Source organism: Lactuca sativa, chromosome 2 (assembly GCF_002870075.4).
Source record: "Lactuca sativa cultivar Salinas chromosome 2, Lsat_Salinas_v11, whole genome shotgun sequence".
Taxonomy (NCBI): domain Eukaryota; kingdom Viridiplantae; phylum Streptophyta; class Magnoliopsida; order Asterales; family Asteraceae; genus Lactuca; species Lactuca sativa.
In genome coordinates this window covers 121273440-121298500 of record NC_056624.2, presented here as the reverse complement: position 1 = coordinate 121298500, position 25061 = coordinate 121273440, and the positions used below count along the sequence as shown (strand labels likewise).

General features: G+C 40.2%; 1 protein-coding gene across 1 annotated transcript; it reads left to right on the top strand.

The window, feature by feature from the left end:
• Positions 1 to 18771: 18771 nt before the first annotated feature.
• Positions 18772 to 22208, top strand: LOC122197529 (G-patch domain-containing protein 1-like). Its single transcript, XM_052768911.1, has 10 exons — positions 18772 to 18851; positions 19115 to 19171; positions 19510 to 19581; positions 19691 to 19709; positions 20285 to 20318; positions 20419 to 20603; positions 20703 to 21032; positions 21125 to 21511; positions 21658 to 21703; positions 21978 to 22208. The coding sequence occupies exons 1-8, from the start codon at positions 18772 to 18774 to the stop codon at positions 21182 to 21184; spliced, it is 837 nt and encodes a 278-aa protein (XP_052624871.1). The 3' UTR covers positions 21185 to 21511; positions 21658 to 21703; positions 21978 to 22208.
• The last annotated feature ends 2853 nt before the right edge of the window (positions 22209 to 25061 follow it).

The window sequence follows — 25061 nt, the reverse complement described above, 5'->3', positions numbered from 1 at the left end:
TTGGAACACTTCTAGATGAAAACTAGGTGAGAGGCAAAATTGTTCAATTATTTAATGTGGTTCTAGTGTTTGCAATAATGTACAGGTTTAGTAGCAGATTGCCAAAAAATATGGTGCATAAAATCTTTATATTGGCTTCAAAGTCCTTCGAAAAGCTTCTTACAAATGTAGATTTACAGATGAGTTACTTATTTTATCAGGGATATATAGAGTTTTCTTTTGCATAAGTTTTTTTCTTTGTTTTAGGTGATCAGGGATGAAATATGATTCTAATTTCACTCATGAACATACTTAGAATGTCATTGTGCACAATCTAAGTAATATTTATGGTTATGAATTCAGTTCTAGTAATCAGTAGATTTCTTAGTTTTCATTTAAGGGTATCATATTTATGAGCTCCCAAAAAACTGATATTTAACAAATATTTAATGTCAGGTTGTTGCCCTTGTGTTAATTATTTTCTGTAAAGTTTGTTAACTATAACAAAGTTGTTTACTACTACAACATCAAAGCCGGAGTTTTTTTTGTTTGTTTTTGTTGAAGACTCTAGTTCTTGTTCTATGTTGGTTTAATGATGTGTTTGTTATATTTATCGGAGATAAATGCAATGTAACAATGTCTTTGGCTCTTTGCCATTTTTGAATGGGTAGATGAAAAAGTGAAGATTTGTTTGTTGCTTTAAAAAATTGGTTTTGTAATACATTTGGGTGGTTGAATGAAATTGTCTTATAAAAATAATAAAAATATTACATGAAACATTTTAACTTTATTTGAAAATTTTCAAAAATTTATAACTTTTAAGGCCTATTTTTACTAAATTGAACAGTGCCTTTAAAATCTTGGGGCCAGCCCTAGTTACTATTCGATAGTGTTTGTGAATTTGATTTTGCTTCGAGTTAAAAATATCAGAAGAATGAATTCAAATAATAGACCATAATATGAGTTCAAAAACATGTAAAAAATAGTTAACGAGTTGCGTAACTAACCCCAAGAATCAAATAAGTTCATGTCGTAACGTTCGATTTTTGAGTTTTTCGGCAAATGAGTTAGCTTCAAAATCAAGTTCTAAATCTCATTGTAATTGATGGAAAATTGTCTGGAGTTAGAAAATTCATTATCTAAGGCACTTAACAAAACGTTTTAAGTTTTGAAAGTTTACACTTTTAGCCTGTTTGTTTTTCGTTGCGTAACTTTTGGATATGAAAGACATGTGAGTTCCATTTATTACAAAATTCTCATGATCGCCACTTTATAGGTGATGACATGAGTTCCAAGATTGTTATTTCTAAGACAAAATACGTTTTATTACAAAAAAAAAAAGAGTTACAAATTTTAACGGTTACACGAATACATCTAAATCAGGAACCATTCACATGCACTAGATACTTTTTACAAGTATGATTAAGACAAATTTGCTATTAAAAAAAAAAAAGACATGGCTGAAATAGTTATGTTTAATGGTTTTTAACTCCTATGTCAGAAGTTCAAATAGTTATGTTTAACGGCAATATATTTAGTTTTGTTTGTTAAGACCATGGTTCTAAAAAGTAGGTCATGGTGTGCCTTAATGCGTGTCATGATGCGAATCGTGACCTAGCCGTTATGAAAACGTTCAAGGCCGGTTTGTTAACTGTGACGCCCAAATAACGTGTCTATGTGCACCTTATCGCGTTATGCCGTGAGTTTTTTTTTCAAGGCGCGTGTTTTTTATTTTTGTTTTTTTGTTTTCTAATCGACCCTAAAATAATTGAGTTTTTGTTAACTTTTTGATACGACATATTAATATGACACTCCTAAAAACTTGATATATTTGATAAAATTCAGTAATTATATATTTTATCTTTTTTAATTTATATAAAATAGTCACGCCTTGAAAAACGTCACCAAGGCTTGTCATGACTTAACTTTGACCTTGCCGCCAAACTCACATCTCACGTTATTTAAAACATTGGTTAAGACTAATTAAATGTTAATTTGTAATTTTCAACTTTCAAATTTAAGAAAAAAAGTGTTTAAATATGATTTGAACCTAGAATGTCTAGCTTAGGCTGTCCGGCGGGGTAGAAGAAAAGACGCGTGAGGATGAGCTGGAACCACCTGGAGATGCGTGAACACCGCCCCAGGGGTGGGTTGTTTGTGTGTGATGTAAGGCAGAAGACAAATGAAGACGCACGCTTTGATTGGTTAATTCTTTTTTACCGTTGTTTCGATCGTTTGCATGTTAAAAAAAATCTTTTTTTATTTTTTTTATTTTTTCAAATTCTCTCTATATATAGAATCATTTTGTACATAACTCTCCACTAAAACACACCCATTTTATTTCAAAACAAATACACACATTCAACCAAAAAATGGATATTTCACACGACGATTCTGATGACTAGTTGGTATTGCGCACACTATTGTCTGCAGCACAAGACATGGTTCGCGAGAGAGGCGAAAGTTCACACGGCGAGAAGAAACATAGAACAAATGAACTTTTGGTACATGATTATTTTGCCCCTGATAGTCTCTATGACCTATTGAAATTCGAAGATCGTTTCGTATTAGTAGAACTTTATTTTTACATATAGCTAGAGATTTGGAACGTAATTATGAGTTTTTCTAATTACGATGGGATGCTAGAGGTAAACGTGGTTATACTACAATACAAAAATGTACGACCTCTTTTAGACAATTGAGATATGGTATAACCGCAGACGCATCAGATGAGTATCTGAAAATGTCGGAGAGGACGGGTCGAGTGTACATATCTTTTCTTTGAGTATGTTATAGAGCTTTATCGTGACATATACTTACGACATCCGACTAAAAGTGATGTCGAACAGTTGTATGCCGCGCATCAAGCTAAACATGGTTTTCCAGAGATGCTTGGTAGTATTGATTATACACAATGGGAGTGGGCAAATTGTCCCAATGTGTGGCGTGGTCAATTCACGTGAGGAGATCATGGGGTCCCGACTGTTATACTGGAGGCGGTTGTTTCACATGACCTATGGTTTTGAGATGCATTTTTTGGTATGATGGGGTTTAACAATGACCTAAATGTGCTTCAAGCATCTTGTTATTCAACAATATTTTACAGGGTAAAACACCAGACATGTCATACGTTATAAATGGAAATGAATATAAGTATGGACATTACCTAGGTGATGGGATATAGCCGAAGAATGCTACAATTGTGAAGTTATATTTATTTCCAGCCAATGAAAAACGAAAATTGTTCAAGTTAGCATAGGAATCTACACGGAAGGACGTCGAAATAGCGCTTGGAGTCTTAAAACAAAGGTGGCACATAATCAAGCATCCGACACGAACATAGGATAGGGCAAAACTAACGACGATGTTGATTGTTTGTGTTATTTTACATAACATGATAATAGAAGAAAAGGGCAGAGCTATATGTTCATATACCGGGAACTATATACTTAATCCACCTGCAGTAATACAAGTTGGTAGCCCGGTATACTTCTCTAGGGTTTTGGAAATACAAAATCGTGAAGCACATCACAATCTATATCACGATTTAACCGAGCACATATGGGGGAGACAACTCCAAGGAGGAAATGACGATGAAGACGAAGAGGATGATGGGGATGATGACGAAGCGAATGCGAATGGTGACGATGAGGCGGATGAGAGTGATGGGGACGATGACGAGGGCGAGTAGTATATGTCTATGGTTTTTATGTTTTAAGTTTTTTTTGTTTTTTAATTAAGTTGTGTAATGTTTGATTTGTTATGTTTTATGTTTATTTTAGTAATTTAGGTTTTAAATTTATATGTTTTTAATTAATGAAATGTGGTTTTATTTTTTTGTGTTTTAAAAAAAATTATTTATGTTATAAATTATATTTTTTATTTAGTATAATGTTACAAAAAATAAAAAAAAATTAATTATGTTATAATTTTTTTTTATTTAATATAATGTTACAAAAAATAAAAAATTTATGTATGTTACAAATTATGTTTTTTATTTAATATAATGTTACAAAAAATAAAAAAAAATAAAAAAATGAATATTGTTAGTAGTGACTATTTCCTATGTATAGTGTGTTGGTAGTCGGTTAGTGGTGAAGCTGATATAGAATAGAGGTAATACAACTTTTTCCGTGGATTGGTGGTTACCACTCCCCCACAATCTTAGTATAACATATCATCTTATAAATTTCAACAAGAACCTATGATTATATTTAATTAGAAAAATCAGAATTTAGAAATTTGAGTTTTTGAATGTTCTATGTGATTTTTGTTTTAAAAATTTGCATTTTCATTGTTACTCGCAAATGCTTCGCAAATCTAGATGTATTCCCTACCTGTTATAATTTATGATGTTTTCTAATAACGTATATTTTGCTTGAGAAAAAAAATAACATTACGAATTTGCATCAACTTAAAACTAAAAAAAAATAGACAGGTAATATAAATATAACTTCAAGGTGTGGTCAATTTAATAAATAACTTATATTAATATATTTAACGAGTTGAATAATATCATATTCATCATCATATCTATAATCAATAATTATATATAAATCCAATCACAGTCAAATACAGATCACGAGGGAGTTCTAAATTAGTATGTCTATATAATAATTTGTTAATTTAGCCAAAAATCCTAATTATTTTGTAAAAAATAACCAAAAAGTTAGCAAATTACTCAAAGTATCCATTGAAATTGCCAAGACTTAAGGACCATTTATGATTTATTTAATTCATCTGCAAATATACAACCCGTTAATGCACGTATATACATCAACGACTTGTAAGTCAGCAGTTGGAAACCAATTTGTGATTTTGTGTTAACCCATCTCAGATTTTCATATCTAGAGTATAAATACCTCTTTTCTTTGTTTTTTCTTTTTTTTTTAAACCCTCATTTTTGTAGTTACAAAGTTGGGAAAACTCCCTCATTCTCTACGATTTTATGTTTATAAATTACTTTTAAATCGAATTTGTTTTCGGATTAACTTACTAGCTTTGGTGTAAATGGATTGATCTAAACATACGAGATTACGGGGGTGTTTGGATAGGAAAAAAATAGGTGCTTATTGCTTATTCCCACAATAAGCTAATTTGAGTGTTTGGATAAAATCCAACTTATTAAGCTAAATAAGCTAATTTTAATAAGCATTCCCACCACAAATAAGCTATAAGCAATAAGCTAAAAAGCTAATCCAAACACCTCCTAAGTTCTTGCAAACGTATTTTCAAATTAATTAATGTTTGGTTATTAAATTCTGACGATATCAATTTCAAAAATGTTATGAACCTAAATATCATGATGACTCTACATTAAACCTTGTTTGTAAAATGTGTCAACAAATTTGTTATCTTTTCTTACAACCCCGAAGGAACTCATGGAAGACGGATGGACGGAAGTGAGGCGGCGTAAAACGGTAACGGCGTCCGATGGGAACACGACGGTGGAAACCACTTTCTTCATTACTAACATACCAAACGACGCAACTAAATCAGAATTCGAAAAAATCTTTTCTCAAATGGGAAGATTATCAGATATCTATTTCGGGAGGAACATAGGGAAGAACGGGAAAAAACTACGGCTTCATACGATTCATCGGCGTATCCGACGTCAAAGCTTTGGAATTGAAACTGAACAGTGCTATATGCAGGAACAATAACCTTGAGATTAACGTTGCAAGGCATGGCCGGAAAACACTTCCATTACCTCCTGGGAAAATAAACCAGAACCCAAGAACTGTCGAGCCCCTGGGACAAAATACCAGTATCCATCCATAGAGGCGGATTTACCGACCACAAAACATATGCTCAGGTTACTGGTCACTCCAAATCAAGGCAACCCAACAAGAACATTCACCAAACATCTGCTCTGATCCGCTTGCACACCGACGACGGCATGGATCGATGGCTCACTAAATCCACCCTCATTGGAGAAGCTAAATCCCTGGAACACCTTGGTCATATGCCAACTCTTATCTCCATCCACAGTGAACACCGCCCTTCAGTCAAATACCTCGGTGGGATGCTTGCTCTAATTAGCTTTGATTCCACAGTTGCTGCAAGAGAATTCTTAGAAAATGAGACGAATTGGAAAGATACATTCAAATGGATGAAGATGGGATCCACTACAGTCACAAAATCCGAAAGCATAACATGGATCAGGATAGTTGGACTCCCCATCCGGCTATGGAATAACTCCAACTTCTCTGCTATTGGGGGAAAGTTCGGAAAAATAGTGGTGCCAATAGACCATATCACAAGTCGCGTTGACCTCTCTGTGGTGAAGTTAGCCATTCTCACAGACAAATTAACAAAAATCAATGATGAGATTCAGGTGGAAGTTGATGGCCGATCTTTTCACGTTGGAATCGTTGAATACGAAGACGAACCATGGTTCCCGTTCAAGTTTGACAACGAAGAACATCCATATGAAGATCAGGTGTTGGATGATAAAACTGAAAACGAGTCTATGGTAAGTGAGTCAAATAATTAGAACTCCACTAAAGAAGATGAAGGTGTATCTGCAACTTGGATCAAAGACATGGAGGAGGGGGAAATCATTCAGGATGGGAACCCTAACTCTCCAATATACCATACGGAAGAAAAGACTAATGAAGGCGGTGATGACCCAACAATGCCATGCACGGTGGCCGGAGATGACACGGATCATCACCAGAGAATAGCATCAGCGACGAAGACCAGTGATTCTGGTGAGGAAAGACCGATTCTCGAGAAAGGGGTTTACGACGCGACAATTAATTTCCAAGATAATTCAAAAGATAACGGTAAAACGGATTGGATTGCCGCCCTAGATAATCAGACGGATCCAATACCCTCGGATCTTCAGACTTTGGGCCTAATGAAAATTGTTAATTTCCCAGCTTCATTAGCCCAATCTGGGTGCTTTGGCCCTTTTTCCCTCTTTTAACTACACTCCTCCTTCATTCGGTCAACATAGTTTAGATAATGGTCATGTCCGATCCTCTTTAAAGAGACGCCGCTTACAGCACTCTCCCCCCAATGAACTCACAAATTCGATCCCAATAACCACCCTGTTTCAAGCCCCTGAAATAAGTCGACCTCCCCCCATCATCGTATCCACCACCAACACAGATAAACCAACTCAGATCCCTCAACCCAGCGCCAGCCAAGACATCGATGTACAGAACCATGAATTAACCGACCTAGTGGTGGAATCAACACAAATTGAAGTGACAGCAGCAGTGGGTTCCCTAATTGGGTTCGAGATTGAACCTAATAATCGTATCCGAACTGAAATTCTTGGAGTGTCATTTGAGCACAATGTTCCCCAATGAATTTCCTTTCTCTGAATATTAATGGTATTGGGGGAGAGCATAAGGTGGCATGAATCAGACGAATTAAATGAAAGCCTAGGCTATCATTTATTGCAATCCAAGAAGCACAACTCCTAGACGCTGAGATTATTGATGCAAGGGCTTGTTGGGGATCTACTGATTTTAGTGTCAGTCGCATCAGCTCTTACAGAAGGTCTGGAGGTTTACTAAGTATGTGGGATAATAAGATGTTCACTTCTACTGATGTTATATCCTCTCACAATTATCTTATCAATATTGGCACTTGGGAAGGCATTTCAAGACCAGTAATTATTGCTAATATTTATGGACCACAACCGGTACGTGAAAAGGCATTGTTGTGGGAAGAATTGAAAGGGATCATACAAGCTATCGATGGTGTGGATCATGATAGGGGACTTTAATGCAGTAAGGAGACCTGAGGAGAGATTTAATTCAATTTTCTGCTATCGTACAGCCACAGACTTCAACAAGTTCATACTAGAGGTGGGTTTCACAGATCTTAAAATGGGTGGGTTCAGATATACATGCTTTCGGAATGAAGACATAAAACTAAGCAAACTAGATCGCTTCCTAATCAGTCCAAGCTTTCTTGATATTGCTCCCAAAACCTATGTCACCGCGTTACCACGAGAACTCTCCAACCACTGTCCCATACTACTCTCTACCACCAAACCGGACTTCGGCCACCCACCATTCAGGCTCTCCAATTCTTGGTTACTGAGAGAGGGTTTTGAGAAGACTTTCATAACCAGCTGGAATAATTTTATTGGGTTCGGAACCCCGGACCAGTACATGGCGGCAAAACTAAGACACGTCAAAGAAGCGTTAAAAAATGGAGAGCAACAGAACACCCCATAGAAGAGGCTACTTTAATTAAGCTCAAAATGGAGATAGAACGATTGGATCATGAAGCTGAATCCAGGGCACTCAACACAGAAGAAGCGACGAGGCGAAGGGATAGTTTCAAAAAAATCGCAGAACTCGAAAAACTCAGAGCGTTAGACATAAAGCAAAAGTCTCGGGTCAAATGGGCTGTAGAAGGGGATGAAAACACTCGATTATTTCAGGGCCATGTTAACAATAATAATTCGAAAAACGGGATTGATGGACTCATGATCAACGGGTTGTGGTGCACTGACCCGACGATGATAAAACTGGAGACCTTCAAATTTTTTGCCAATAAGTTTAAAGAAAATTGGCCTTCCAGACCGAAACTAAGCAATAGCCACTTTAATAAGATCACCCCAGCTGATTGCCAGATGGTAGAAGCGCCAATCTCACTGGAGGAAATTAAGGAGGCAGTGTGGGCTTGTGGAAACGAGAAAGCCCCTGGACCCGACGGATACACATTCAAATTCATAAAAAGATATTGGGGTGTACTGCTGGGAGACATTGCTGATGTGGTCAAACATTTTGAGCACTATGGGAAACTGGACAAATCGTGTAACTCTTCATTCATATCCCTGATCCCCAAAATCAAAGACCCCATCATGTTAAGTGATTTTAGACCCATCAGTCTAATAGGATCATTATACAAGATCATTGCTAAGATCCTTGCACAAAGAATAAAGAAGGTTATGGGGGAAGTGAATAGATGAAGTTCAATCTGCATATGTCGAAGGCAGGAACATTCTTGATGGGCCGTTGATAGTAAATGAACTATGTGCCTGGGTAAAAAAGTCAAAAAAAATAAGGTCTTGCTTTTCAAAGTTGACTTCGATAAAGCATTTGACTCCATAAATTGGGGATTTCTCGACTTAAACCTAAAAATCATGGGATTTGGAGACAAATGGAGGGCATGGATCAAGGGTTGTCTTGAATCTGCCAAATCATCGGTCTTGGTTAACGGGAGCCCGACTAAGGAATTCCCAATCTCAAAAGGGGTGAGGCAGGGGGACCCGCCATCACCGTTCCTCTTCATCATTGCCATGGAGGGATTAAGTGCAGCCATGCGGGCTGCATGTCAAACCGGAGTCTTCTAGGGTTTAACATTACCAAATGGTGGACTAACGATCTCCCACTTACTATACACAGACGACGCACTGTTTGTCGGAGAATGGTCGAAAAGAAACATAAAAAACCTTGCCAGGGTCCTGCACTGCTTTCATGCCTCCTCCGATCTCAAGGTAAACTTTGATAAATCAAAGGTTTTTGGCATTGACGCTGATATGCATGAAGTCTCAATATAGGCCACAACTCTTGGTTGCAAACCATCCTCTCTCCCATTCACTAACCTTGGTGTTCCGGTCGGGGCAAACATGAAATTAATTAAAAATCGGAAACGGGTGATCGAGAGATTTCATAAAAAACTGTCCATATGGAAATCCAAAACCTTTTCGTTTGGTGGTAGACTAACGCTTGTTTAGTTGGTTCTGGGTAACTTACCTGTAGCATCTGGTTCCTGGTACGTATTCTTGGTTATTAATTCTAATTATATATTGCATTTTACTCTTGGACTCGGCGAGTTGAAGGACTAACTCGCCGAGTAGAAGCGGGACCAGACGCGGGATCTACTCTGTCTACTTGGCGAGTAGGCTCATGGGACTCGGCGAGTAGACCCTGTCTGGACTAAAACCCTAACCCGGGTGTTTGTACCCTATTTAAACGATCTAACCCAGCCTCCATTTCCCCTAGCACTCCCAGAGATCTGTAGAACGAAACCCTAGCCCCCTTTGTGTCCTTGTGGGTGATTTTTAGCATTGTGAAGGTGGTTTGGAGCTTGGGAGAAGAAGGAGAAGGTTGAAGAGTGCAAGAAGGGAAGAAGATCCGAAATCTACTATGTGAAGGGCTTCTATTCAGGTAGAAAAGTTCCTACCTTGATCTTTAGTTCATTGAATCCCCCTTTTTTTTGTCCCTAAAAAAGAGGTTTTAAGCCCTAAGAACCTAAATCTCTATGTGTTATGGTTAATGTTCTGCAAGGACTTCGGATTTGGACCTTTAGGACATCCTAGTAGCATAAAGTCTCGGTGGTTGAGGTGATTGAGGTCCCTATTGAGTGTAGGACCTCTTAAAGAGCTTGGAATTGCATGTTTGAGCTCATAGGGCCATGCATGCACGTAAAGTTTGCAACTTTATGTGGTAAACACGCCCTAGGACCATAGATCTGTGGTTTTGAAGCATTGCATGTCTCAGATCTGGCCTACTCAGGAAATGGGTCGAGGGACTCGGCGAGTCCCAAAGTGGAACTCGGCGAGTTCTATGAAGATGGTCTTAGACTCGGCGAGTTGGATGAACAACTCGGCGAGTCCTATGAAGATTGCCTAGAGCTCGCCGAGTTGTTCTTCAAACTCAGCGAGTCATATGAACTTTCACAGAGCAAGAGGGGTTTAAGCATTGAAGGTTCAACCCTTCATACCTGCACGCGGAATTAACCGTGTAACAAAGTCCCCAAACAGGCCCGGCCCAAGGGTAGGGCGACCTGGGCTATGGCCCAGGGCAGCAGTGGGCTGAGGGGCATCAGTTTTTCAATAGCAGTAATGGGTATTGGGTAGGTTTTTTTTTGAAACGGCAACATAAGGGAATAAGGGTGTGAGATTAGCTGCGATAATCAAAAAATACGTAGGCATCTTCTTGGTATTGTAAACTCACAAGCTTAAATCAAAATCGAGGAGTCGCGAGCACATTAGACAAGTAGACTCGCTGGAGATGCTTATGATTATACGATTATTAATTTGGTTCTCCTTCCCGTTTTCATAAATTAATCCCAAAACAAGTCTCATTCTCCTTGTATGCTTTTTGAGTGCTGAGTTCTTCTCCTTCTCGGGTTTTTGGCTTCTAGTTTCAGAAATCACCATTAAGTTTGGTATTTGAGTTATGAATTCTGAGTGTTCCTTCTAACTATCAGCTTTTTTATTTATGATGTTCTCCTTCTTGGCTTTCAATTATGATTTCAAATTAAGGTAATTATTCTGAAATTTTTATAGTGATATTAGTTTTCTTTTCTGATATTATGATACTGCAGTATTGTGAAATTATTAGTTTTCTGATATTATGTTCTCCTTCTTGGCTTTCGATTATTAACCTTTAACCTAAATCCTAATCATTCTTTCGATTATTAGTTTTCTGATATTATGTTCTCCTTCTCACTATTGGTGATTTGAGTTTTTTGATATTAAGATTAAAATAATCTATTTATTTCTATTAAATGTATTCTATAAGTGTTGAACCGATCTATTTGTAACACTATGAACTTGAAATCTTATGGTCCATTCAAATATGTAATTGTGAGCTTGAGTCAAATATCCATACAAAACAGTAAATATGAGGTCTGAAATTTTAAACAACTCATTTGACATTGCAGAGAAGTAGAAATTGTAATGTGTCCATCAAGTTCAAAGAGTGAAGATTAAAGGACAATGGGAAAAGATTCATAGAAAACTTTTGTGAAAAGAATGATTTGAAACAAGTTATTTGAAAACCATGAAATATTAAAAGCTTGGAATGTGCAATGATTATTTTGATTTTGTATGTGATTCTAAGTTGTTATGTGATCAGGTATGATATTTTCAACTTCTTGATGTAATGAAATCTCTATCAAAAGTTAAGCAATCTATACCTTTATTTATTCTTATTTTAATGTTAATAATTAAATAAATTCCATATTAATCGTCTGTTAATATGTTGCAGTAATAATTCTATATACAAGTTGTTATGAGTTTAACCCGGATTCTTGAGTAAATATCTCATATTTAGAGAGAGAGAGAGAGAGAGAGAGATATTAATATAACTCATTTTACAATTCTCTTTTCTCGTCTCTAAATTTTCCCTGCTAGATATTTGACGGTTTCTTCATAACTTTGTTCATGCATCTTTGATTCAACAAGTTTATACATCTCTGTATTGTAGATCTGTTTTAAGTATTTTAGAAGTGTTATATTTTTAAACTTGTAAACCGTAAGAAACTTGATTTGTATGTTAGAAGTTTATCTATTTCAGTAATCCTTAATCTACTCATTAGATAACAGTTTGAATAGATTGGTTTGTTAGATGGTCATAAGGACATTTTTTTATTCAACACATTCATTTACCAACCTTATCCCTGGATAAAACATAAGGGCATTATTCTATTGTTTAGCCCTGGGCATGAAAAATCAATGGACCGGCCCTGTCCCCAAAAACCCCAAACCCTCGTATGGGGTGTTCTGGTGTGGATTGGAAGCGAGTAGGGGATCCGCTCGAGGAACTCGGCGAGTTGCTCACGGACTCGGCGAGTCGGGACTCGAGTCGGCCCCATAGTCCCGAGTGGTGAGTCAAGGGTGACTCAGTGAGTGGGGAGAGGGACTTGGCGAGTAGGACCAGATTAGTAAGGGAAGGACTCGGCGAGTTGCTCGCGGACTCGGCGAGTCCAGTCAACTGGAAGTTGACTTTGACTTGGATTTCGACTTTGTCAAGGGTAAAAGGGTCATTTTACTCTAAGTACATCTAGCAGTGTTTGACTGATCGTTTTGTGGGAATTATAGCTGGAGGACGTCCGGAGCAGCAGTAGCAGCAGTAGACAGTCAGTTCCCGATCAGATCAGCAGCTACTTTGAGGTGAGTTACCTTCCAGTAGCGGTGGGTCTACGGCCAAAATGCCGGCCCACTAGTAGGAGTTGTACGTTAGATGAAGGTCTTTGTGATATCATCTAGGCTTACTACTACACGATATGTTATATGCTAGCATGATATGTTATATGTGATAGAAGTAGAGTTTGGTTGTTAGGACCGAATGGTAGTTCAGACACCCCAGATATGTCTGATAATATGCTATGTTATGATGTATGTGTAAGTAGCAGTAGGGGGTGAAATAGTCCTCGAGGATCGGTTGTCAGGACCGACGGGTAGTCAGCACCCCAGAATAGCTTGACACGGGTAGTCAGCACCCCAAAATGGCTTGACACGGGTAGGACGGCACCCCAGAATGGCCGCACGGGTAGGACGACATCCTAGAATGGCCGTACCGGGTAGTCAGGCACCCCAGAATAGCCTGGCAGTATGTATGTTATGTGGTATGATGAGGGAACTCACTAAGCTTTGTGCTTACATTTTTCAGTTGGTTTTTCAGTTGGTTTTTCAGGTACCTCTTTAGCTAGCGGAAAGGAGCCGGCGTGGTAGCGGCATATCACACACACTCTTGTTTCCGCAGTTATGAGTTTATTCTGGGATTGATACTCTGATATTTTGGTTGTTTACATGTTGTGGATTTCAAATTTGGGTTTTCGATGTGAAATGGTTTAATTAAACAATGTTTTAATTATTAATGTTTTCTAAGTAATGTTTTAAAAACGAAAATTTTTTGACGTGAAAATTGGGTCGTTACAAGTTGGTATCAGAGCCTTGGTTTGAGGGATTCGGACACACCTTCGGGGGTGTCTGAACTCAAATCGAGGGATTAAAAGATTTTCCGAAAAGAAAATGTTTTCTAAAAACTAAGAAAAGAGTTTTGAGAAAGAACGAAGTGTGTGATGTGCGTGACCGGCTGAGCTCAAGTAAGTATTCCCCAAAGTACCCATACAAGTTTATGTTATGTTTATCAGCTTTTGTAGTTCAGCATGCTAGAATAGGACTAAGGATCTAGGAGTGATGCCTTATGTGCCTGCTTTATATGTTTCAGCTGTATGAGAAATTGCATGCTAGTGTTGAGTAGACAGCAAGTAGGATAGCCTGATTAGGTTATGCCTGATAGTATGAACTTAGCATTGTATGCTAGTACAGTTCCTGTAAGCAGATAGAGTTGATTGAGAATGTTACCCTTGTCTGAATGCTGCTTGCTTCGTGCTTTGTGGGACTCTGAATAATAGGAGTTAGCCATTAGGTGAATACGTCACGTCACATGTGATCAGGGTTGAATAATCTTAGTGTGCTGTATTTCATCCTATTGCGCAGCTCTTGTTTGAGTCCAACCGTTGTAGGGACGAGTCTGTTACTTGAAGGATTATCTGAGCCTCATCACATGTGATGGTATTCAGGTAATGGCTGATTGGCATTACAAGGAGGACTGCAGCAGCTGAGGACTGGGTAGAGTAGAGTCAGAGATTTCCCTAGGGCAAGCCTAGGATGAGTATAACAGTGAACAACAATAGTGAAAGGGGTCTGGTGGAGTCAAGGCAGTCCTTGAAGAAGGTACGGATAGATGTGGAAGGTAGTATGGGCCCGTACTACTGAAAGTAGAGGATCCGTACCCGAACTAAGGAAGGCTGAGATAAGACCAGGGAACTTGAAGTAGTTGTGATCCCTCAAGAAGTAGCAGTATCACTAACAATTGTTATTTATGTATTGCAGAATGGTGGTACTTCGATCGAGGCTGATAGATGGCGGTTCAGGAGAGGGTTCAGCTTCGGGATCAGGTTTCGAGCCGGTAGATGAGGGACTATGCGAGTTCATCGCATCAGAGATCACCAGGGGTATCCTTGAGTCGACCCCCATCATCTTCGGGTCGATCAAGGAAGGGATAGTTGAGATGATGGAGGATCGCCTCAGGGCATTCAGGAGCGACATGGCATCTGGCTAGTCGGGATCTCGCACGCTGTCCTTCAAGGACTTCAGGGGCAGTGGTGCGCCGTATTTCCACGGGGTGAAAGACCCCATTGCTGCCAGGCGATGGATTGCAGACATTGAGTCTGCAAAGTTGACTAGCTTCTGCCCCGAGGGGTCGAAGGTGAGGTATACAACAGGGTGTTTACGAGACCGAGCTCGAGATTGGTGGGAGTCAGTGGGTGACTCGTTGGGAGCCTCAGCGGTCGAGGCTATAACCTGGTCGGGCTTTGTGACCAGATTCAGGGCGGAGTTTGCGCCGGCTGTCGAGCTTCAGTAGCTGCCCAGGGAGTTTTTAGATATGAGACAGACGACGGAGACTGTAGCGGAGATCACCGCCAAGTTCTGGGAGAGGGCACTGTTGGTGCCCCAGTACGCGGGTGATGAGGACATGAGGAGGACCCGCTATCATGACATGCTCCGAGCTGACATTCGGGAGCATGTTAGTTTTTCAGCTTGCTCCACCTTGGACTCTATGATTGCCAGGGCGAGGGAGAGGGAGATAGATTTAGAACATATCCAGAAACGGAAGTCTGAGGAGGCACAGACGGGAGGGGCTTCGGGGAAGAAGCCCAAGGGATCAGATGGTAGGCCGAAAGGCCAATCAGGACTGGGCCGCTGCAGGAAATGCGGCAGGCCTCACGAGGGGTCATGTAGACTGGGATCGTCAGGCTGCTATAAGTGCGGCAAGACGGGGCATTTTAGCAGGGATTGTACCGCCCTGCACCTGTGTTACAGACATCGGAGTTGCTGTGTTTTCACTGCAACCAGAAGGGCCACAAGAAGGCCAATTGTCCCCAGTTGACAGCTACAACGCCAGTGAAGGCGCCAGCACCAGCGACCCAGCGGATTACTGATGGTTGGCAGGGCAAGGTAGAGGCTCCAGTGGTGAGGAGTCGGGCATTTCAGTTGACTATCGAGGAGGCACGCGTCGCACCCGATGTGGTGACGGGTATGATTCTTTCCCTCTATTTTATTTTATGATGTTATGATATTGATATGTGCTCTGTGGGTATATGTATGCATTAGGATCGTTCCATGTGAACGACATCCCAGTTTAGGTGTTGTTTGACTCGGGTGCATCCCGATCATTTGTTTCCCTTGCGCTTAGCAAGAAGTTTCCTGAGTCTTCGGGCGTGTTAGATTGCCCTTTAGAGGTATAAATTGCTGATGATCGATCAGTGTGGGCATCGATGGTGTTTCGGGATTGCGTATTGCGTTTGTTTGAGGAGAGCTACTTGGTAGACTTGGTTCCCATTCCGTTGCATGGGAACAAGGTGATTATAGGCATGGATTGATTGAGCCCTAATGGGGCGGTGATAGATTGCGCACAACAGCTAGTGCGAGTCAGGACCCCAGGTGGGGGAGAGTTAGTGATTCATGGCGAGAGGCCACAATGTGGACCCTCAGTCTGTTCAGCAGCGAGGGCTAGACGATACCTTCAGCGAGGATGCGCAGGTTATGTCGCGTACGTAATGGATACCCGGGAGGCGGGTAAGGCGATGGTGAGCGAGGTTCCGGTGGTGCGAGATTTCGCAGATGTTTTTCCAGAGGAGCTTCCTGGGATACCTCCAGAGCGACAGGTGGAGTTCAGGATTGACCTTGTTCCTGGTGCGGCTCCGATAGCCAAGGCACCATATCGGTTGGCTCCTCCTGAGATGCAGGAGTTGTCTACACAGCTGCAGGAGCTGTTAGACAAGGGATTCATTCGACCGAGCAATTCACCCTGGGGAGCCCCGATTCTATTCGTGAAAAAGAAGGACGGGTCGCATCGGATGTGTATAGATTACCGGGAGATGAACAAGGTAACGGTGAAGAACCGTTACCCACTCCTAAGGATTGATGATCTCTCTGACCAGCTTCAGGGAGCGTCTTGGTTTTCCAAGATCGATTTGCGTTCGGGTTATCATCAGATGAGGGTCAGATAGGAGGATGCGCAGAAGACCGCGTTTCGGACGCGCTATGGCCATTATGAGTTTGTGGTGATGCCGTTTGGGCTCACCAATGCTCCCACCACGTTTATGGTCCTCATAAACGACATATGCAGACCGATGCTGGATCGTTCTGTGATAGTTTTCATTGACGACATCTTGGTTTATTCCAAGACACAGGAGGAGCATGAGGAGCATCTGAGAGAGGTTTTGGAGACCCTGAGGAGGAAGAGCTTGTATGCCAAGTTCTCCAAGTGCGAGTTTTGCACTACTAGAAAAAAGGCCTTTTACGACGCGCAAAACACGACGCTCTTTGATTTATGTTACGCATTAGAGAGCGACATTAAAAAAGTGTCATCTCTTAAAAATTTTGAAGAATTTAGGTCGCGCATTACTGAGTGTCCTTAAATTAGTGTCTCATGTAAAAATAATAAAAACACGGAGGGCACCTATAATAAAACGGGCGTCCTCTACAAATGTCGCTTTATAATTTTAATAAACGCGCGTTTCTGGACTCCTTGATAGGTAAGGGGGGAAACTAAATCCCCTAAAATTTTGAACACCCGCTTCCTCTTCCTCTCTACTCTCTACACCCGCCAAAATCGACTTCATTCTCTCCCTTCTTTCTCTCTGCAAACCCCTTCCTCTCCGATCGACTTTCACTTCCTTCTATGTGCAAACCCTAATCAAACATAACACATTTGAAATAGTAATATCTTCTTTCACAAAATAGAAGATTGATCGAAGAATGATTTTCTTTTGATGAATCGGGCATCACCAACAACAATAGCTTCCATCACAATTTGTGTTTGCTTTCAAGGTTTTGTGTGGGTGCTTTATTGTGTATGATATTCAGGTCCTTCACAAAAAAAAACAGTTGTCGGTGTGATTGCTCTCTCTCTCTCTCTCTCTCTCTCAAGAATCAAATTGCTTGAGAAAGGTTTGAGATGTTGGCTTGAGGGAAAGAAGAGGCGGCGACGGTGGCTACAATGAAGGAAGACGCCAGACGGTGGTTGTGGGGAATGAAGATGCAACGATGGTTGGGTTCAACCCCTTAGATTCGCTTCTAATCCTTCTAAGGCTCTATCATCAACGATTATTTTCTCTCCCTTTTGTCTATATGTTTCTATGGCCTCACGTTTCTCATCTCCTTCCTCTTTGCCCCTATATAACTTTTCTACTACTTTTCAGTTTACAGTTCTAGGTTTCCCCCAAAAAAACTACAAGATCTTGATCACGATGACCTCTTTTTCTTTCCAGTGTAGGTTTTACCTAAATCAGATGCTTATATATATGAAAAGGTTTCTCTCATAGTTACCCCTTAGATTCGCTCAGAAGGCCACGAATTGCGTACCAAATCGTTTCGTACCCAATCGGGTACGAAAGCGTTCCGAACGTGACCTGGATCGCAAACCGGTACGGTGTCGAGATAGTTCCCAATCGAAATCTGGAACAAGTTTGATTCAGTAATACAATAGTTCCAAAACACGATTTTGGGTTCAATTTCTGAAATCAGTACGTATATTTCTGATATTGGTATCCCGATTTTTTGGAATGGCGCGAAACTGCCGACTGTTTCCACATCGACTCTTAATTCTTCTAATTCACTGAACCATCTTACACACTAATGTTCAATTTCTTATTCTAGGTACTATAATTGCGTATATATTACTCAATTTGAAATCATCTTCTAGAATGATTGTTTGTGTATTCTATACCACTGTTCCAATTCCCAATTTCTACAAAGTCTATACGTACCAGACTAGCACTAACATGTATGTATACCTACAAATACATATTGAATTCCATCATCCAAATCTGCTCTACACTTCTACTCTTCTCCTTCTTCATTCTTCTTATTCTTCTTTTGTTTTTGTTCTATTTTTATTTCACCGAATTTACTCAAAGTTCATGTTTTGGTTTTGGAATTTGGTACACTGTACCATACTAAATTGTATACCGTACCGGATCGTTCCGAAATGAACCTACCCCCCTCCTGTAAATAATGGCATGCTGCTGCTTCTGCCAAAGGAAGAGTTGGAAGATGAAGCTTCACCTATAACAGCTTCCATAAAATGTAGGGGCTCAAGGTAAGTGATGCAATCTTTCTTAATACTTATGGTACACTAAGGGTCTATTTTGGTTGGATTGAATATGATGACAAATGTATTGGAATTGTTGATTACATTGCATAATTCCATTATCTTGCTTATTCCATTACCATGTACCTATATATTGCATTTCTTCATCGTTTAATTCCATCCAACCAACACCCGTTTCACTCATGAAGTTGAAGGGGGGTATGATGGTCATTTTCTCACTTTAAGGTACCATTTATTTTATGATCTTGTAGGGAGAGTTCTACAACTATTCAGGATGTGGAAACACCTTCAACTGCAACCATCCTATTGTACGCCAATTCATAGTAGATTCCTTGAGGTATATAAATTGCTACTTACCTATCCCCTGTTTTCAGTTATTATTTCAAGAGTAAATTACAATTTTGCTCCCTGAGTTTAGCACTTACTTAGTTTTGGTCCCAAAAGGAATTTGTTTGGAAGACATTGCCCTTATTTTATTGTTTCATAATAATTTTGATATCTGGAGCATTTAATCTAACACCCAGTTGTTGATATTTTTTCAACTGACCATCTTGCCCTTTGACCAAAACTGCAAACAGATCCCTTTTGATACATGTGTTCCTGATTCTTGGTAAATTAAGTTTTTCTTTATGAAACCTTCCTACAGATATTGGGTAACAAAGATGCATGTCGATGGATTTCGGTTTGATCCCGCCTCTATCATGACAAGAGGCAGCAGGTTATCAGTTATCTATTCTACCAAATATCTTATATTCTGATTCTTATCTTAACAATATTTGAAAAAAAAACAACATTCATTTGTATTTTCTTTATCTTTTTTCTTTCAGCCTTTTTGATGCAATAAATGTATATGGAAATCAAGTAGAAGATGATTTACTAACAATTGGCTCACCTCTCACCAACCCATCTTTCAGCCTTTCTTTATCTTTTTTCTTTCAGCCTTTTTTCTTTCATTAAACTATAGTGGTTTTATGAGATGTAGGCTTAGTTATTTATTTATATAATAATTTGTGACAATGATTATTGGCACGTGGGCATCTATTTGCCTGGTTCAGGGGTTGTCACAAAATACTTGCTCTAGAGGTAAAATTATGATTTTGTCCTTGATTATCTTTTAATCTCTTTGCCTTCCATTTTTATAACTTTCCTCATGTATACAGTTGCCTGCAAAAGTACTTGGACTAGCAGGGATTCAGCATAGTAGGCCATGGCTGCACTATATGTAGTAAATTACAAAAATGGTCCCTGTAATTTTTGCTTTTTCCTTGTTTAGTCCAAACATGAAACCTTTTTTTCAGTTTTAGTCCTTATTTCAACATTCTAGGGACCAAAATTGAAGAAAAATGTTCCAAGTTCCAATTTTGGAGTGAAACAAAGTAAAAATCAGAAATCATAGGGATCATATTTATAATAAAGCACAGCTGGTGGAAGCATCTGATAATCCTGAAACACAAGGTAATTATGTACTTCATGTTATGCTTTATTTTTATGGTTTAGTGGTGTATTAAAACTAAAAAGAAAACCATATTTTTAATATCTCAATATTTGTTAGCAGCTGAATATGAAAAAGAAATATCTCCAGACTGGTGGGGTAACAAATTTGGATTTGTGTCTGGAGGATTACTTGGAGCACAATCCAAGAGAAAGAAGTCTAACAGCACATCGAAAATCACTCAAAATAGTAACAAAAGGACTGCATTTTATGAAGAGGATCAAGAGAATCTTTACAAACTTGTACAAGTATGTACCTTTTTTTTTAATAATAAAAACTAAAAAGACCTCAACTTTTGAATAAAGAATCAACATCTACAAAATTGACATATTTTGTTGTTTTTGCAGGATAAAGCAACTTCTGGAAAACAGGGACTTGGTATAAAGGATCGCCCAAGGAAAATAGCAGGGGTTCGCTTTCAAGGGACAAAAACGTCTTTTAGCGACAGTGAGAGGGAGGAGTCTGAGTCGGAAGATGATCATTCTTTAAAAAAACAAAAAATTGATGATGTGTCGGAATCAAAAGTGAAGCTAAAGAAACTCTGTAGAAAGCTTCTTAGCCAGGTACCTGAGAAATCATTGAAGCTTAAAAAACTCAAAGCTCTAATCGATGAAAACTCTTCAATTTTTTCCAATTTCTCTTCAAAGAAGGATTCTCTTGAATTTTTGAGACAGAAGGTATGATTTTTTTTTTTTCTGGTCACACTATATAGAATATGGTTGCATTTGATTCTGATATTAATAATTTCTATTATTTTTTTTTACTGTAGCTTGAATGCAGTGAAAAGTTTATTGTGGAAGGGAAGAGAGTTAGTCTCTCATCAAAATGAGAACAAATCTTTTTGGAGAATTTCAAAGTGTAGAGTTTGCTAAGGCTTGTAATCCTATCGAGTTACACAATTGGATTTGTTAGCAGGTAATTAATATTATTATTCTTAAGAGAATATAGATTTGAAAATTTTGAACACATCCATTTAGGGAATTTTAATGTGTCTTATTTTATTATTAACAGTTGTACCCTTTGTCATACTTGACTTAAATTATGGAAATAGAAACTTTCGGGAAATAGAAACTTTGAAGGGCGTGTTCACCCACTAACAAGAGCCAACTACCTGGCTTCACCTCCCTTGGTTGTAGCTTACGCACTTGTCGGCACGGTATGTGTAAAATTACTCTTCTACCCTCAAAGAAACACACAACACAAATTCATATCATGTTTTGCATGTTGTGTGTTTTATTAACAACTTTTATTTATTCATGATCTTCAACTATCTTCTGTTGGTGGACAACTTGTAATTTCAAGTGATGGAGTCGCGGATTGGCTCCGGAATCAGCAGCAGCACAAACAGGTAAGTTTTGTTAAATGATTTTTATAAAGTTTAAAGTCAATCCTTTCATCTGGACAAAATTCTTCATGTTAAATTACGTAATAGTCCTTGGAGTAGTTGACATGAACAATTTTTTTTTGTTAGAATGATTCCATATATATGTGCAAGCAAAGCACATGCCTTGTGAAAAAGGGAAATCTATTCTAGTCATTCTCTTTAACAAGGCAACCTTAAAGTTGATTTTTTAAAACTGATGTTTAAAACTACATTGAGTGTGAGATAGAAGTTTATGCAGAGAAGGAAAAAGATAGAAGTTTTTGAGGATGTTGCTGATGAAAAAGATAGAAGTTCTTTAGGATGCTGCTAATGAAGTTTATGCGGAGAAGGAAAAAGATAGAAGTTGTTGGCACATAGTAAGCTAAATAATGCAATTGTATATAAATGAGTTCATTTTTTTATAACATTTACTCACTATTGGAATAATTATTTGTATTTGACATATTAGTGAAATGAATTATCTTTGTTATTTATGGTATTTTATTTATTATTATGAGATTTCTAATGTATTATTTAATATGAAAAATTAGTAAATCTATAAATAATATTTTTTTTAAACATTTAAAATTATGATACGCAAAAATGTGTGTCATCTTTATTTATGACATGGTCTTTCTTGACAGGGGCTTCCTTGATACGCATTGCGTGTCATAAACACGCGCGTCGTAAGGTTACGACACGCAAATGCATGTCGTCTTCTTTTATGACAGGGCCTTCCTTGATACGCATTGCGTGTCATAACCGTGCGTCGTAAATGCGCATCATAAATGCGCGTCGTAAATGCGCGTCGTCTATAGACGACGCGCAAAAGCGCGTCGTCTCTCTTTATGACAGGGCCTTCCTTGACACGCATTTGCGCGTCGTCTGAGCGTTTTACGACGCGCAATGAGCGTCGTAAAAGGCCTTTTTTCTAGTAGTGTTGGTTGCCCGAGGTGCAATTTCTCGGACACCTTGTCAACCAGAACGAGATTCTAGTCGACCCGGCCAACGTCGAGGCCGTCATGAGATGGGAGGTTCCTAAGTCTCCATCCGAGATTCGGAGCTTCCTAGGATTAGCAGGCTACTATCGGAGATTCATTCAGGATTTCTCCAAGATAGTCGTACCCCTGACGCGACTGACGAAGAAAGCCGTGGTCTTTCGGTGGGGACCCGAGCAGCAGGCTGCGTTTGAGACGCTGAGACAGAGATTGTGCGAGGCACCAATCTTAGCCCTGCCAGAGGGCGTAGAGGATTTTGTGGTTTACTGTGACGCGTCCATTTTAGGGTTGGGCGCGGTACTGATGTAGAGGGGGCATGTCATTGCCTACGCTTCAAGGCAGCTCAAGCCTCACGAGGCGAACTACCCGACGCATGATTTGGAGTTGGGGGCGGTGGTTTTTGCCCTCAAGATTTGGTGGCATTACCTCTACGGGGTTCGATGTACCATCTACACGGACCACAAGAGTTTGAGGTACCTCATGGATCAGCCGAATCTGAACATGAGGCAGCGTCGGTGGTTGGATGTGGTGAAGGATTATGATTGCGAGATCCTCTACCACCCGAGGAAGGCCAACGTGGTGGCCGATGCGCTTAGCCGCAAGGCGGCGCCGATCAGGGATATTTGCATGAGGATGACCGTAGTGACTCCCCTGTTGGAGCAAATTCGGGAAGCTCAACAGGAGGCTATCAAGGAGGAGCATCGGAAGAGCGAGCGTGTGGTGGGCCAGGTTTCCTCCTTTGATTATGATAGCCGAGGACTATTGACACTACACCGTAGGGTGTGGGTGCCGTATCATGGAGGCGTGCGCCAGATCTTGATGGAGGAGGCGCATAAATCCTGATTCTCTATTCATCCAGGGGCGACGAAGATGTATAAGGATCTTCGTCTAGATTATTGGTGGCCCTGCATGAAGCGGGATGTGGCTTGGTACGTCGAGCGGTGCTTGACCTACAGGAAGGTCAAGGCTGAACATCAGAGACCGCATGGAAAGATGCAGCCGTTGGACATCCCGTTGTGGAAATGGGAAGATATCATGATGGATTTTATCACGAAGCTTCCCAGGACCGCGCGTGGAGTAGATTCGATTTGGGTCATCGTGGATCGATTGACCAAGAGTGCTCATTTTATTCCAATGCAGGAGAGCATTTCGGCAGAGAAATTGGCCGACATCTATATTAGGGAGATTGATGCGCGGCACGGGGTGCCAGTATCGGTGATCTCGAACAGGGATGTGCGTTTTACTTTCAGGTTTTGGAAGAGGTTTCATGACGAGTTGGGCACTCGTTTGCATTTTAGTACCGCCTTTCACCCGCAGATAGATGGTCAGAGCGAGCGGACCATCCAGACTCTGGAGGATATGTTGCGGGCATGTGTGCTAGACTTCGGTGGTACCTGGGATACTTATCTTCCCTTGGTTGAGTTCTTGTACAACAACAGCTACCACGCGAGTATCGACCGCCCTCCATTCGAGATGTTGTACGGACGGAGGTGCAGGAACTCGATATGCTGGGGAGAGGTTGGTTAGAGGGTTATGGGGAGCACCGAAGTGGTGCTCAAGACTACCGAGAGGATTCAGCAGGTTTGGAGCAGGCTTCAGACCGCGCAGAGTCGGCAGAAAAGTTACGCCGACAAGCGCCGATCCGACCTGGAGTTTCAGGTTGGCGTATGGTTCTCCTGAAGGTGTCGCCTTGGAAGAGCGTCATTCGATTCAGGAAGCAGGGCAAGTTGGGCCCAAGGTATATTGGGCCGTTCAAGGTTGTAGCCCGGGTGGGAAAAGTGGCGTATAGGCTGGATTTGCCAGCCGAGCTCCGTCAGATACACAACACTTTCCATGTTTCTCAGCTGCGGAAGTGCCTGGTAGACGACTCCGCAGTGGTTCCGTTAGAGGACATTTAGGTCGATGGCGGCCTCAATTATGTTGAGAGACCAGTAGCAATCATCGACCGGAAGTCGAAGGATTTGAGGAACAAGCGAGTGGAACTCGTGAAGGTGTAATGGCAACAAAGGAAGGGATCATAGTGGACTTGGGAGCCGGTGGAAGAGATGATGGAGCATTACCCCGAGCTATTTTGGAGCAAGCAACAGACTTCGAGGACGAAGTCTAAAATAAGTGGGGGAGATTTGTAGCACCTGGTTCCTGGTATGTATTCTTGGTTATTAACTCTAATTATATATTGCATTTTAATCTTGGACTCGGTGAGTTGAAGGACTAACTCGCCGAGTAGAAGCGGGACTAGACGCGAGATCTACTTTGTCTACTTGGCGAGTAGGCTCATGGGACTCGGCGAGTAGACCCTGTCTGGACTAAAACCCTAACCCGGGTGTTTGTACCCTATTTAAACG

Coding starts and splice junctions, on each gene's coding strand:
- LOC122197529 (XM_052768911.1), top strand. CDS start 18,772: ATGCTGCTGCTTCTGCCAAAGGAAGAGTTGGAAGATGAAGCTTCACCT. Junction 19,172..19,509: donor TCAACTGCAACCATCCTATT/GTACGCCAATTC, acceptor ACCTTCCTACAG/ATATTGGGTAACAAAGATGC. Junction 21,033..21,124: donor TTGAATTTTTGAGACAGAAG/GTATGATTTTTT, acceptor TTTTTACTGTAG/CTTGAATGCAGTGAAAAGTT.